General features: G+C 45.2%; 1 protein-coding gene across 1 annotated transcript; it reads left to right on the top strand.

The window, feature by feature from the left end:
• The first annotated feature begins 2,853 nt into the window (after nt 1-2,853).
• On the top strand, nt 2,854-14,101 carry COX19 (cytochrome c oxidase assembly factor COX19). Its single transcript, XM_077449067.1, has 3 exons — nt 2,854-3,014; nt 10,409-10,520; nt 13,564-14,101. The coding sequence occupies exons 1-3, from the start codon at nt 2,933-2,935 to the stop codon at nt 13,649-13,651; spliced, it is 282 nt and encodes a 93-aa protein (XP_077305193.1). The 5' UTR covers nt 2,854-2,932; the 3' UTR covers nt 13,652-14,101.
• The last annotated feature ends 616 nt before the right edge of the window (nt 14,102-14,717 follow it).

Genomic DNA, 14,717 nt, shown 5'->3' with positions numbered 1-14,717 from the left:
GGTTTTAACCCGTTGTTTTAGCGGCGCTATGCGGCTGCTAGCGGGGCAGTTTTAACCCCTGCTAGCGGCCGAATAGCGCCGCTAAAACAACGGTAAAGCGCCGCTAAATATAGCGCCACTTTACCGCCAGAGCCCGCAAAGCCCTAGTGTGAAAGTAGCTTAAGACCTGACTCACACCACAAAAACGTAGAAACGCAGAAAGTGAAATGCCCTGGAACTGACTGCATTGGTTTACTATATGTCATAAATCAAGTAAATATTAATGTATATACTTTCCTATCTATTTACTAATGGTAACAGCATAAGGATTAAAAGCAGTCAAGAGAGTGAAGATCCACTTTAAAATAGGAAATGCTAACAAAAGCCAGAAGAAAGATGTTGATTGCTTGCTAAAGGAATCAAAGCTTTTCTGTAGACCCAGCAAAGTGTATTCTGTGAAGTATCACAGAGATCTATACAGTAATGATGTGCATAGTGCAGTAAACTGTAGCAACCAATCAGAATAAGTATCATATCTGTAGTGTAGCATCTTGACTGTAGTAACTGAAATGTGAGTAGCTGCTATGCTTGGCTATAGTCGCTATAGGTTGTACTTCACCTTTTTGCCCTTTTCACTGCTTTGTTGAACCCAAGTGTATGGATATTATGAATGTAAGCGCCGCCACTTTTAAAAAAATGAAAACATTTGATCTCACAGATCTTGGTGTGATCAAATGCTTTTAAGGGTAGAGGAGGGATTTGGGATCTTATAGACCCCAGCTCTCTCCATAAAGAGTACTTGTCACAAGCAATATTTACATTCCTTGTGACAGCAATGAAAGTGATTAATAAAAAAGAAATTACAGCGACAGTGTAAAAAAGTTAAAAAAAAAAGTAATATAAAAAATTAAAGTGCCCCCCGGCTTGCACGCAAAGGCAAACACATGTGCTTGTCCTGTATGCAAACAGCGATCATTAGATCACTGGGCAGTAATTCTAGCACCAGACCTCCTCTGTAACTCTAAAGTGGTAACCTGTAAAGGCTTTAAGACCCCTTTCACACCACACCGCCCTTTGCGTCGGCGGTGAAACGCTGCTATTTTTAGCGGCATTTTACCACCGGATTTGCGGCGCATTTCGGCCGCTAGCGGGGCGCTTTTATCCCCGCTAGCGGCCGCGAAAGGGTTAAAACCGCCGGCAATATGCCGCAATAGTCCCATAGTACATCATCACGTTCAAAATGAACGGACTTTGGTGTGATCGTGTGTGGGCAAGTCCATTCGGTTGGATCTCTGTCTGACTTTTTCTGCTGAAAAGTCCGTTCATGTGTACGCGGCATTACATGTAAACAAAAAGTGCCAGAAAGGCCCGATCTTCAAGTGGTTAAAAATGGCACCAATTCCTCCAGAGTTTATAAATTAGGGCCAGACACACTAATATATTGTCATTCTATCCAGAAGTATAACTCAGAGTGCCTAGGCACCCGTGAGAACTATAGGCAAAATAATAATGCAGCATGCTATGTGTGCCATGGTAAATAGTTGGGTGTGGCCTATTTGCACTAACAGTGGGGGGGCTAAAAGAGAGGTATGGTTAACCTCTTGCCGACCACCGCACGAACATATACATTGGCAGAATGGCAAGACAGGCAAATGGACGTATAGGTACGTCCCTTTAAATTCGCCGCCGCGTGGTCGCGCACGCGCGAGCTCTGTGAGTGTGATCGCAGGTCCTGTGGAAAATATTCATTTTTTTTTCAAAATTGTCGCTCTTTTTTTGTTTATAGCGTAAAAAATAAAAACCACAGAGGTGATCAAATACCACCAAAAGAAAGCTCTATTTGTGGGGAAAAAAGGAGATCAATTTTGTTTGGGAGCCAAGTAGCATGACCGCGCAATTGTCAGTTAAAGTGGTTGTAAACCCTTACAACACACTTTGACCTACAGGTAAGCCTAGATTAAGGCTTAGCTGTAGGTCCAAGAAATATCTCCTAAACCTACATGGTTTAGGAGATATTTGCCCGAAGACAGGCAGCGCTGTCTACAGCGCATGCGCCGTAGACAGCAGCGCACAGGCGCACTGAGCGCGGCATCTTCAACTACGGAGATGCCGCGCGTGTCGGCTCCCGTGCGCATGCGCGGGAGTGACGTCATGGTGGCTTCGCCGAATGACAGCGGCGGAGCTGCGAGACCCCCCGAGAAGATGGATGCGCCGGACTACAAGGGACAGCGGTGACTTCGCTGGCTCCTGTGTCAGGTAAGTGACACATAATGGGCTACTATGCGATGCATAGTAGTCCATTATGCTTTGCCTTTGCAGGGAATCAAAGAGGAAGTAAACCCATCAGGGTTTACTTCCTCTTTAAAGCGAAGCACTGCCGTATCGAAAAAAGTGCTGTGGTATTCGGCCAGCCAAATCCTCCGGGACTTAAGTGGTTAATTGTCACTCTTTTTTTGTTTATAGCGCAAAAAATTAAAACCGCAGAGGTGATCAAATACCACCAAAAGAAAGCTCTATTTGTGGGGGGAAAAAGGACATAAATTTGTTTGTATACAGCATTGAATGAACGTGAAATTGTCAGTTTAAACAAAGCAGTGCTGTATAACAAAAATGGCCTGATCATAAAGGGGGTGAAACCTTCCGGGGCTGAAGTGGTTAAACTGTTGTTAAAATCAGCAGTTTGCTCCCTTCATGCACTGTATACACAAAGACATTTCAGCAATCAGCACATGCAGAGCGATCATGACATACGCATGCGCATTGTGCTCTTCGAAGCCGTGTGCTGCCAGAATTACTCAGTATTACGAAGCTGCCGCTGACGAGTTAGAAGTGGGCACGCATGCGTATTGAGTGTAACGAAGCTGTCCGAGTCCTGTCAGCTATGGGCACGCATGTCATTTAGAAGCTCAGTGGAAGAGGTTACAGGAAGCGGATCACGAGCGGTTTTATCAACATGTCGACTGCTATGAACTTTGGGACAAAAACGTTCAAACCTCGACCTCCAGACAAGGGATCTTTTCCTCTGGATCACTTTGGTGAGCAGCAGGAGAAGGGATTGGAGTAGCCAGGCTGTCACTTTTAGTATTGTAAAATCTGATATTTCTATTTAGCGTTGAAAAGGATAGTGAGATGAAAAGTAATTGCAGATCTGTGAAACAGCGCCCCTGGGCGGATGATTAGGGGGTGTAGTATGGTCAGTATGGAACATCTGACAGTCCATAACATATAACAGTGGGTGCAGCAATATTTTCTGCTTATATTTGTATCCATTTTATTTTACAATGACAGGACTGTAACGTTTTTATTTTTATTTTTTTATGCCTTGTCTCATCATACCCTTTAAACCACTTCAGCCCTGGATTTACCCCCTTCCTGACCAGAGCACTTTTTGCGATTTGGCACTGCATCGCTTTAACTGACAATTGCGCGGTTGTGTGTCGTGGCTCCGAAACAGCCCACGTGCAGAGCCCACCAGGAAGTTGGAACAGCGCCAATCACAGGCAGTGAGACGTTGTGCGGCTGCACAGATCTGGAAATGTCTCACTGCCTGTAATTAGTGCAGCGCAGTGCCGACTTCCTGGCTGGCTCTGCACGTGGGCTGTGTGAACGCGCCAGACCTCATGCTTACCCTTGAAGGTGCCTTGTGTGCCGTGTCATTATAGGGCAGTGATGGCGAACCTTGGCACCCCAGATGTTTTGGAACTACATTTCCCATAATGCTCATGCACTGCAGTGTAGTTGAGCATCATGGGAAATGTAGTTCCATACCATCTGGGGTGCCAAGTAGGGCTGCAACTAACGATTATTTTCATAATCGATTAGTTGGCCGATTATTGTTTCGATTAATCGGTTAATAACCTTTAAAAAAAAAAGTGGGTCAAATTGATGTTCATTTTCAACCACAGTGACGGGAAAATTTGGAAATAGAAAACTTCTTAGTCAAAGGAATTTTCAGACAAGTCAAAATTTCAAACAAAATTCTTTCATTCAGCGAATGTACAAAGATTTTTCGTCTGAATATTCTCATCTGAAAACTGATCTGTGTGGCCAGCATAAGGCACGGTGCACACCTATGCAGTTTGCTTTTGATCTGTTTCTGCAGTGTTTTTTGCTGTACGTTTTGATTTTTGCGCACGTGATTTTACTGCAATTTGCATTTTTGCCTTTTTTTTTGGGCAGATTAAAAAAAACACAAATTGCTGAAAAAACGCATTACATGCTTTTCTGCAGCTTCTCCATTGAAGTACGGTATATTGAACCAATAAAGCACTATTTTGCGTTAAAAGTCCCCGACCCTTTCAGATGTGAACGTGTCTCACAGGCAACCATGTAAATGAACTGTAATGCATTTCTGCAAAAAGTACATAGATGTGAACCAGGTATAAGACATTTACTAACATAATGGGGTTAAACAAACTAAAATAAGCCCTTTATAGTAGAAAAAAGCAGATAATCACTATTGTAAGGGGTTCATTTTTTTTACTGTAGAACAGTAATATTTACAGTAGCGATTATTTGCTCTTTTTGTACTATAAAGGGCTCATTTTAGTTTTTTTTAACCCTATTATGTTACTGGCCGATTAATCGATTAATTTTATAATCGATTAGTTGTCGATTAATCGATTAGTTGTTTCAGCCCTAGTGCCAAGGTTCGCCATCACTGTTATAGGGTTTCTGTAGGTGCAGTAACTTACACCAACAAATTCTAATTCATTCTGCTGGGGTCACAGCACTTCCTGCCACTGCTCCAAAGGATCACAGGTCAGGAAGGGCTTTGTGCTCCTGCTTCAAGCTTTGCAACAACTACAGGTTGCCCCATGACCAACACTAGAGTTTAAGGGTACCCGCTTTTATCTGAGTCAATTAGAGCTGCAGCTAACGATTCATTTGTCTGTCGACTAATCTATCGATCGCCCCCCCCGGTGCCTGCGGCGGTCGGTATTCGTTCGGGAGCGATCCGGGATGAGGGGGCGGCCATTCATTCATGGCCACCCCCTCGCGATCACTCCCGACGAATGGAAATGCTCCGTGACATCACTTCCTCTCCTGTAATGTAAACACAGGAGCGGAAGTGATGTAATCTCTCCTCCGTGTCGGTATTTTTCGTTCCGACACCGAGGAGAGAGGATCGGTGAGTTGCACCAACACGACACTACACAGTAGAACATGCCAGGCACACTCACACCCCCCCAATTACCCCTGCCCCCCAGTCACAGTGACACCAATGTCATTTTTTTTTTTTTTTTTTGCATTGGTGTCATTTGTGACTGTAATAACTGTTAGGGCAGTTAGGGTTAGCCCCCTTTAGTTCTAAGGTACCCCCCTAACCCCCCCAATAAAGGTTTAACCCCGTGATCACCCCCCGTCGCCAGTGTCACTAAGGCTGGGTTCACATTGCAGCGGTTTATGAGAACGGATGTGATTCGCACCGCACTGCAGTGCAAATCACATCCGATCTCTGTGCGATTCGAGTTCAGCCATACAGATAGTATGGCTGAATTTGCGTCGCACCCGCCGCAAATTCGCACGGGACCCTTTTTTTTGGTCCGCAGCAGAATCGGATCGCATGGGTGTTCACACCATGCGATCCGAGTTTGCAGATCGCACTGCGATATGCGAACTGATCTGGGGGTGTCATTAACATTTCACTGACACTCCCAGCAGTTCGCATAGGGCAGTGTGAACTGCCGCCGGGAGGCATGCGATGCGGGAACCCGCCGCGGATTCGTGGCGTTCCCGCATCGCTCCAGTGTGAACCCAGCCTAATAAGCGATCGTTTTTATGATCGCTGTATTAGTGTCACAGGTGACGCTAGTTAGGCAGGTAGGTATTTAGGTTCGCCGCAGCTTTTTATAGCGCCAGGGACCCCCCATATACTACCGCATAAAGCCCCCTGATTGCCCCCTAGTTAACCCTTTCACCAGTGATCACCATATAACTGTTACAGGTGACGCTGGTTGGTTAGTTTTTTTTTTTATAGTTTCAGGGCACCCGCCATTTATTACCTAGTCTCACTAGTGTACCCCTAAATTTAGGGGTGTCTACTTTCCAAAATGGGGTCATTTGGGGGGGGGGGGTTTGTGCCATCTTGGCATTTTATGGCCTTCAAAACTGTAACGCCCTTAGCCTGAAGGCGGTGCTTGGTTTTCGGGGCCCCGTACGCGGCTAGGCTCCCAAAAAGTCCCACATATGTGGTATCCCCGTACTCAGAGAAGCAGCAGAATTTATTTTGGGGTGTCATTTCACATATGCCCATGGCATGCGTGAGCAATATATCATTTAGTGACAACTTTGTGGAAAAAAAAAAAAGTTTGTAATTTTCCCGCAACTTGTGGCAAAATATAAAATATTCCATGGACTCAACATGCCTCTCAGCAAATAGCTTGGGGTGTCTACTTTCTAAAATGGGGTCATTTGTGGGGGTTTTGTGCCATCTTGGCATTTTGTGGCCTTCAAAACTGTAATAGGTAGTGAGAAGTGAAATCAAAAATTTACTCCCTTAGAAAGCCTGAAGGCGGTGCTTGGTTTTCGGGGCCCCGTACGCGGCTAGGCTCCCAAAAAGTCCCACATATGTGGTATCCCCGTACTCAGGAGAAGCAGCAGAATTTATTTTGGGGTGTCATTTCACATATGCCCATAGCATGTGTGAGCAATATATCATTTAGTGACAACTTTGTGTAAAAAAAAAAAAATAAAAATTTTTTTTTTTTGCCATTATTCAATCGCTTGAGGCAAAAAAATAAAATATTCAATGGGCTCAACATGCCACTTATCAATTTCCTTAGGGGGTCTACTTTCCAAAATGGGGTCATTTGGGGGGGGTTTTGTACTGCCCTGCCATTTTAGCACCTCAAGAAATGAGATAGGCAGTCGTAAACTAAAAGCTGCGTAAATTCCAGAAAACTTACCTTAGTTTGTAGATGTGACAACTTTTGCGCAAACCAATAAATATACAGTTATTGACTTTTTTTTTACCAAAGCAAAGACATGTGGCTGAATACATTTTGGCCTAAATGTATGACTAAAATTGAGTTTATTGGATTTTTCTAATAACAAAAAGTAGAAAATATCATTTTTTTTCAAAATTTGCTGTCTTTTTATGTTTATATCGCAAAAAATTAAAATCGCAGAGGCAATCAAATACCATCAAAAGAAAGCTCTATTTGTGGGAAGAAAAGGACGCAAATTTTGTTTGGGTACAACATTGCATGACCGCGCAATTACCAGTTAAAGCAGCGCAGTGCCAAATTGTAAAAAGACCTCTGGTCATTGACACAGCAAAATGGTCCGGTCTGAAAGTGGTTAACTGAGACATCGTAATCACAGGAGGTTACAATGTTTCAGTTATGTGAATGGACAGAGTCAGTGGTTACTGACTCTGTCCATTCTGAAAACGAAGGAGCCGGGTTTACCGGCTTCTACCTCTGCTCTCCTTCCTGAGATACAGTGGGGGAGAAGAGAGAGGGGGACGGCGGCACGGTGGGGGAGAAGAGAGAGGGGGACGGCGGCACGGTGGGGGAGAAGAGAGAGGGGGACGGCGGCACGGTGGGGGAGAAGAGAGAGGGGGACGGCGGCACGGTGGGGGAGAAGAGAGAGGGGGACGGCGGCACGGTGGGGGAGAAGAGAGAGGGGGACGGCGGCACGGTGGGGGAGAAGAGAGAGGGGGACGGCGGCACGGTGGGGGAGAAGAGAGAGGGGGACGGCGGCACGGTGGGGGAGAAGAGAGAGGGGGACGGCGGCACGGTGGGGGAGAAGAGAGAGGGGGACGGCGGCACGGTGGGGGAGAAGAGAGAGGGGGACGGCGGCACGGTGGGGGAGAAGAGAGAGGGGGACGGCGGCACGGAGGGGCAGAAGAGAGAGGGGGACGGCGGCACGGAGGGGCAGAAGAGAGAGGGGGACGGCGGCACGGAGGGGCAGAAGAGAGAGGGGGGCGGCGGCACGGAGGGGCAGAAGAGAGAGGGGGCGGCGGCACGGAGGGGCAGAAGAGAGAGGGGGGCGGCGGCACGGAGGGGCAGAAGAGAGAGGGGGCCGGCGGCACGGAGGGGGAGAAGAGAGGGGGTGGCGGCACGGAGGGGAAGAAGAGAGAGAGAGAGAGAGAGGGGGCGGCGGCACGGAGGGGGAGAAGAGAGAGAGAGAGGGGCGGCGGCACGGAGGGGAAGAAGAGAGAGGGGGCGGCGGGATGGAGGGGGAGAAGAGAGAGGGGGGCGGCAGCATGGAGGAGAGCGGGAGATACTGAGCACTGTGATGCATCAACGCCCTGAACGCACGTCAACGTAATCGATTACGTTGACTTGTCGTGGCAGCTCTAGAGTCAATGCACTACATAAAAAGAAAGTTTACCTTTTTAGTAGGGAAGGTGGACCGACAGATGATGGATTGTGATTGGCTGCTATGGGTTATCGCATGAGGTGACCTGCGCATGTTCAGTTGTCTTCAGCCAGCTTCTGTCTGTGAAATCCAGATGGATGGTGACTCTATGTTCCATCCATCTGGTGGATCGGATGAAAATGGACAGGCGGTCTGTTTGTCATCCGATCTCTCCATAGCGGGGCTCTCTCAGATCCGTCTCAGCACAGTGAGCGGAGACAGGCCTGTCATCCACATGCTCAGCGGGAATCACCGGATCGATCCCCCCACTGAGCAAAGCGGAGTCTGTCGGGCGGACCGCCCATGTGAAAGAGCCCTTAGTGCATTACAAGAACAGTCATTCTAGACCAGGGGTGCTGAACCTTTTGAAGAGTGAGGGCCACATAAGTGATTTGGTAACCAGTTTGATGCCACAATGAACTATGGGGTGTTACCACCTCCAAAACCTTAAGTATAAATGAGTCCTTACTGTCCTGAGCCTCCAATAAGGCTGCTTTTACATTGATGTGCCACACCACAGGTGCAGAGCACCCTGACAACCCTCTTTTTATAAGTGCTAATATGCCCGTTACAAAAGCGCATGTATGTGACGTGTTTAATGCACTGACATTTTCCTCTTCCAGCTTCTGCTGTCATCGCTCTCCATGCCGCTAGAAAGTTCTCAGGTGAAGTGTACTCCGTGTGATTCCACCTGGGACAGGAGCTGCCGCTAAAGAGGACACATCGGCTTATGCGGCCCCTGCTCCCTCCATGGCCATCTGCTTACTCCACTGCCAGCGCCGCCCCTATGCACTTTGATTCTCTGGGATGGTGGTTCGGCAACCCGTTGATTGCGATTTGGGGTGGCCAAGCCACTATCCCAGAGCATGGGCATGTGCTTCCTTGGTTTTAGGTCATGGCCCATAGGTTGAGCACCTCTGTACTAGAACAACTAGGAAGACAATATTGATCGAAAAATCTTAGATGTGTAAAAATATCAATTATCAGCGGTCATATTTAAGGAAAGTCATTAGTAAGTAAGCCTAAGTTCAGTTATTTATTTATTTTTTAATCAGTATAAGATGCAGTACCCACGTTTAAGGTGGTTCCAAAGGGTTTCCAAAGGGTTTTCTTTTTTCTTTTTTTTTTTACCTTAATGCATCTTCAGCATTAAGGTAAAACAAAAAAAAAACACCTTCCGCATGCAATTCTGCCCCAGCCCCACTAAATACTTACCTGAGCCCAATCTCTATCCAGGGATGAGTATGAGAGCAGCATATCTCTCTGCTCTCTCCCTTCTCATTGACTCAGAGACAGCAGTGGAAGCCACTGTTGCTGTCAATTACAGCCAATGAGGGGACGGAGTGGGGCTCAGGATTGAGCTTGCATGAGTGCCCCCATAGGAAGCGGCTTGCAGTTGGGCACTCTGCCAGGTGGAGGACCCAGGAGTGCTAGCAGGTTGCACCAAGAAAAGGAATGTCGAAGCTGCCCTGTGTAAAACCATTGCACAGAGCAGGTATGTATACAGTGCTTGTTTTAATAAAAAATAAATAAAAAAATGTAACATTTACAATCGCTTTATTGAGAAGTGTTCCTTGTGCTGGTACTGGTTGTCTTAGCTGAAATCTTCTGTTCTCTGCCAATTCTCATGCCCCCACACCAATTTTATGGTGCTGTGGGAGGTTAATACAGCCGCTGGACCTGTTCTATGCACTGCTCAAGATTGCTAAGTATGCCTGCTGTTTCCAGCCCCCTCCTCTATTCATCAAAGCAGTACTATTGCTTCCATCAATGAAATGTGCTCTATGAATGGAGGACAGGTGGATGAATGAAAATTTTGCCGCCTCCATTCATAGAGCGCTTTTCTTCAATTGAAGTTTTGCTACAGCTTCTAAGAAAAAAATATGTAGAAAAATAAATCCCAGGCATAAGCAGCTCTTGTCTGGCTCTAGTCTAACCCTTTGCCTTTTCAGACTGGGTGCAGATTTCAGTGGTCAGCTGAAAGGGAATGATTTTGTTTCATCCAATGTTTTGTGTAATTCATTTATTTTCATCACGTCTACTTTTTACTTTTTTCCTACAGGTGAATGTAAACCTTTTAAAGAAAAGTTCATGAAGTGTTTACGGGAAAATTCCTTTCAGAGTAATCTGTGCAGAGAAGATTCAAAGGAATATTTGGAATGCAGAATGGAAAGGTTTGTGTACACCAAGTTCAAATGAGAACCTTCACATCTATAAAGCGTATCTAAACCCCAAAAACAAAATATGATAGTATTGCGGCTTACTGCTCCTTAGATTTGATAGCTGCATTCGTTTTTTTTTGGCACTTGGTTCCTTTTATTTTCATCTGGTAATCAGATCATTGACACACTTCTGGTTCCCCGGGGAGACAACCGTACTGAGCAGCCTTGTCGGACCAGGACACGGAGTGTGTTAAGACTACATAACCTATGTTAAAACGGCATCCCTCCCCTCTCCAAAACAGAGGGAGGTGGTTTGTAGTCCACAGAGAGCAGGGAACAATTCTAACTGATAACAATCCAGAGGCAGAAAGTACATGAAGTTATCAGCTCGCAAAATTTCTGGCTGGATGAACAGCTGTAGTTCTTTTTACACTTGTTAAACAAGTGTAATGCAACACTTTCAAGTGTATAATGTATTTAGAAAATCAAATGGCAGCAAACAGGAGAAATGTATTGTTAGAGCTTACATACACGTCAACCCTGTAAAAAGTACAAGAAGGCCTGCAATCTTTACCTGGGCTAGAGATCTTATGATCTGACCACAAAATCAAATATGCCAAGGAAATTGATCATGAGACCAGATCCTATGGAATTTTTAAGCGCAGGGTCTGCATACAAGTATTTTTATTCTTTAATATTTTATATATCTAAGCTTAAAAGTGTAGGGGAGTAGTGGTGAGCAGAGGTACGTGTGTATGTGTATGTGTACATATATATATATATATATATATATGTGTGTGTGTGTGTGTGTGTGTGTGTGTGTGTGTGTGTGTGTGTGTTATGGGCTTTAGAGACCTTAAATTTGTCTGCAGTTAAAGCCTGGTACACACTATTCGTTTTTTGGGGTTCAACAAGAAAAAAACAGTTGGCTCTGGTCGGGGACAATGCGCGAACGATCTAACGTTAGTAGCGATCTCCCCCACTGAACTATTGTGTTCTGATAGGGGGCGCCCCCCCCCCCCCCCCCGATAGAACACTCCAATCGGCACTCTCAGGCAATGGCTAACGTAAAACAGAAAAGCCAGCACAAGGGACATACCTAACAGTCAGTAGGATATATCCCTTATGGTGATTTATTTTCTGTTAGTACAAACTCTCCTCCCTCCTGGCTCCTCAACCCCGCCCCGTAATCGTCCGGTGCAGAAGGGCTTAATACGAGTGATTATGACCCACCTGTCACCTTGCCCAGCCCAGCATTCACTTCCAGACACTCCAAGGCAATGAACAAGTCCATCAGTTTTGTTTTTGTAGTTTAAGGGATTAGAACTTGGATGGGGTTAAGGGATTCATGGGATGCCTCACTGGTTTTAGCCAGGTCTTCGCAAAGTTCCTTATTACAGGCAGTGACCGTGGGCCCCTATAGTGCTGACTAGAGCTGCCACGACGAGTCAACATAATTGATTACGTCGACTACAAAAATACGTTGACGTGCGTGCAGGGCGTCGATGTGTCACAGTGCTTAGTATCTACCGCTGTCCTCCGTGCTGCCATTCCCCTCTCTTCTCCCCTTCCGTGCCACCGTCCCCCTCTCTTCTCCCCCCTCCGTGCCGCCGTCCCTAGGGGTGCAACGGATCGTCACCGGTCCGTGATCTGAACGGGTCACCCCGCTCGGATCGCCAAATGCCGCGATTCGCGGAGCGATCCGTGGTCTCGGCCTTAGGAGAGGCCGCGTCTTAGGCCTAGCCCCGAAGCGGCGGCCATCTTTCTACGCCCAGGTGTTTACAATGTGATCACTTGTAAACAAACTGGCGTCATGACACGACGCCGGTTTCTCTCTTCCCCTCTCTGTACTGATCTGTGCAGTGGAAGGGAGAGGTCGGATGGAAGTAGCCATCCCTCCATACCCAGCCAATACTCTGCCAGCCCGATACTCTGCGATACAATACTCTCAAGGTTATCCAAAGGATTAATTAGCTAATCAAAAAAAAAAACACTAGATTCATTAAAAAATAAAAAAATAACCGGATAGTCGTTGACTAATCGAAAAAATAATCGATTAGTCGACAGACAAATTAATCGTTAGTTGCAGCTCTAGTGCTGACATTGTGGGCTCCCTGGACAGGCAAGTGTCTGTATATTAAAAATCAGCAGCTGCAGTATTTGTAGCCGTTCACTTTTAATTTTTTGTGGGGAGCTGGACCTCCTAGTGCTAAAAGCTCTCCTTGCTTCTTTTTACCTGACGGTCGATTCTCTTGTGGTTTAAATTTGCCTTTATTTTTGCAAGACCCATATGATATAGTCCTACTTATTGCTAGTATGGTGCCATGCATGCCAACGTCGTCCCCCAATCCCCGTCTCCTTTTCTGTTTCCCTACTTCCTCTCATTTCTTTTCTCTCTTTCTCTGATATCCTCTATGCATTTTGGCGGCCTTGAATATCCATCTGGATGCATATCCCTGCCCGACCAACGTCATATGCACAGATGATGGCCCTCTCATAAGCTTGGAACCTACTACCTTGTGCATTAGACCTCCTAGATGTTATAAAGTGCTGGGGTAAACTATTCCTCTTTACCTGTAACATTGCATAAAATATGTTTTATGTTGATCTTTTGTCTCTTCATATTTCAATAAAAATGTATTAACAAAAAAATTATTATAATAGTGCTAAAGAGGCACAGCGTCATTTAGAGTCTATTGAAAGTCCAACTGTGCTCTCCCTTTCCCTGATCTCTCCCATCCTGCCAGCCCTCTGATGGAGCCATTAGTCCTAACCCTGCATAAGCTCTGTGTTGTATGGTATCTAGGAGGGCACATATTGGGGAAGGACTGGGTATTGGAAGGAGGGGGGGGGGGGGGAGGACCAAAGGTGAGTATAAATGGGCTGGGATATTGGCTAAATGGCCAAAGTGACAGCATCTCTTCAACTCTTGCATATGACATCAATATAAATATACAAAAAGTTAATTTGTGCATAACGGCAGGTGTCCCGATACCTTTGGTCATATAGTGTATATATTCCGTGAGTTTCACACTATGCTTTTTTTTTTTTGCAGACAACTAATGGCCAAAGAATCCCTGGAAAAACTTGGGTTTAAAGACCTAGTCGATGAAGAACCAACACAAGAGCCAAACAAGTTGTAATATCAGTGCACAGTACATAAGAACTTGAAGGGAAATAATTCCTATTCTTAGAGGCACTGGAACTTTTTTATGTACAGGACGGATTTACTGCGTGTGAAATATGCTTCAGATTCCCTTTTTAATATGTTTCGTCTGAAAGTCTTGGAGCTATGTCTTCCCTACTCAAAATCTACTGAGTCTTATTTATTAGTGTGTGTCAACTAAGAACGTTCTTTGTTCCTCCAGAGCAACCAATCAGCCTTTCCATAGTTTTCCTCTTTAAGTCAAATTCATTTTGCAGTGCAGGTTTGAACCATTACTACGAGGCAATTTTGTTCTATAGACATTTTTTTTCTACTTTACAAATCACAATTTGTATCTATTAAATCACAGTATAATTTGTTTCCTACATGTAATGTAAGCAACTTGGTTGTACATATGGACCAAGCAGAAATAAATCCTAAAATTTAATATACAGTTTTTAAGTACTACAGGTATACGTAACTGACTTTAAGGCCTTGTGCACTCTGGACGTTAAAATAACGTTATAAAAACGCCAGTAGCTTTGCAGTGAGTTTTTCAACTTTTTTCAACATTTTTTGCGATAGTTTTTTTTAGTGTTTTTAGCTTTTTTTTATTTTTTATTTTTTTCCATCTTAGATCAAAAACGTTAAACGCTGGTGATCGACATTTTTTGAGCTTTTTTTACAGCTGAAAAACTCCTCTCCGAATCCACTAGTTTAGGGATTTTTTTTTTTTTACTGCTAAAAAACGCCACTGCTGATAACAGCCTATGTGTGCGAGGACACATTGGATAACATGATGGAGAGTTTATGACTGTAGAAAAAACGTCTACAGCCACAAACAGCTGCTGTAAAATCGTCCAGTGTGCATGAGGTCTCATAGTTCATAATTTCTGTAGCTCATTCCTTTATATTGAGGAATAATGAAAAGCCGACTCCACAGTCTTGGTCTTCTCATCGGTATTGTGGAAATAACTTGTATACCGCATCAACATCTCCACCTAAAAGAACGATGACCATTTTGTCTGGTGGCATTGTTTCTGGTGACTGAAATCTTCTCAATG

Source organism: Lithobates pipiens, unplaced genomic scaffold, assembly GCF_037356315.1.
Source record: "Lithobates pipiens isolate NorthernLeopardFrog02 unplaced genomic scaffold, aLitPip1_a1.2 Scaffold_22, whole genome shotgun sequence".
In the NCBI taxonomy this organism is placed as follows: Eukaryota; Metazoa; Chordata; class Amphibia; order Anura; family Ranidae; genus Lithobates; species Lithobates pipiens.
Note: the sequence above shows the minus strand (reverse complement) of the source record. Positions and strands in the feature narration are given on the sequence as shown.

What these genes read in the sequence shown, in the direction of transcription:
- COX19 (XM_077449067.1), top strand. Translation starts at nt 2,933, where the DNA reads ATGTCGACTGCTATGAACTTTGGGACAAAAACGTTCAAACCTCGACCT. An exon ending in TTTTCCTCTGGATCACTTTG is followed by an intron (nt 3,015 to 10,408) that starts GTGAGCAGCAGG and finishes TTTTTCCTACAG; the next exon opens with GTGAATGTAAACCTTTTAAA. An exon ending in TTGGAATGCAGAATGGAAAG is followed by an intron (nt 10,521 to 13,563) that starts GTTTGTGTACAC and finishes TTTTTTTTGCAG; the next exon opens with ACAACTAATGGCCAAAGAAT.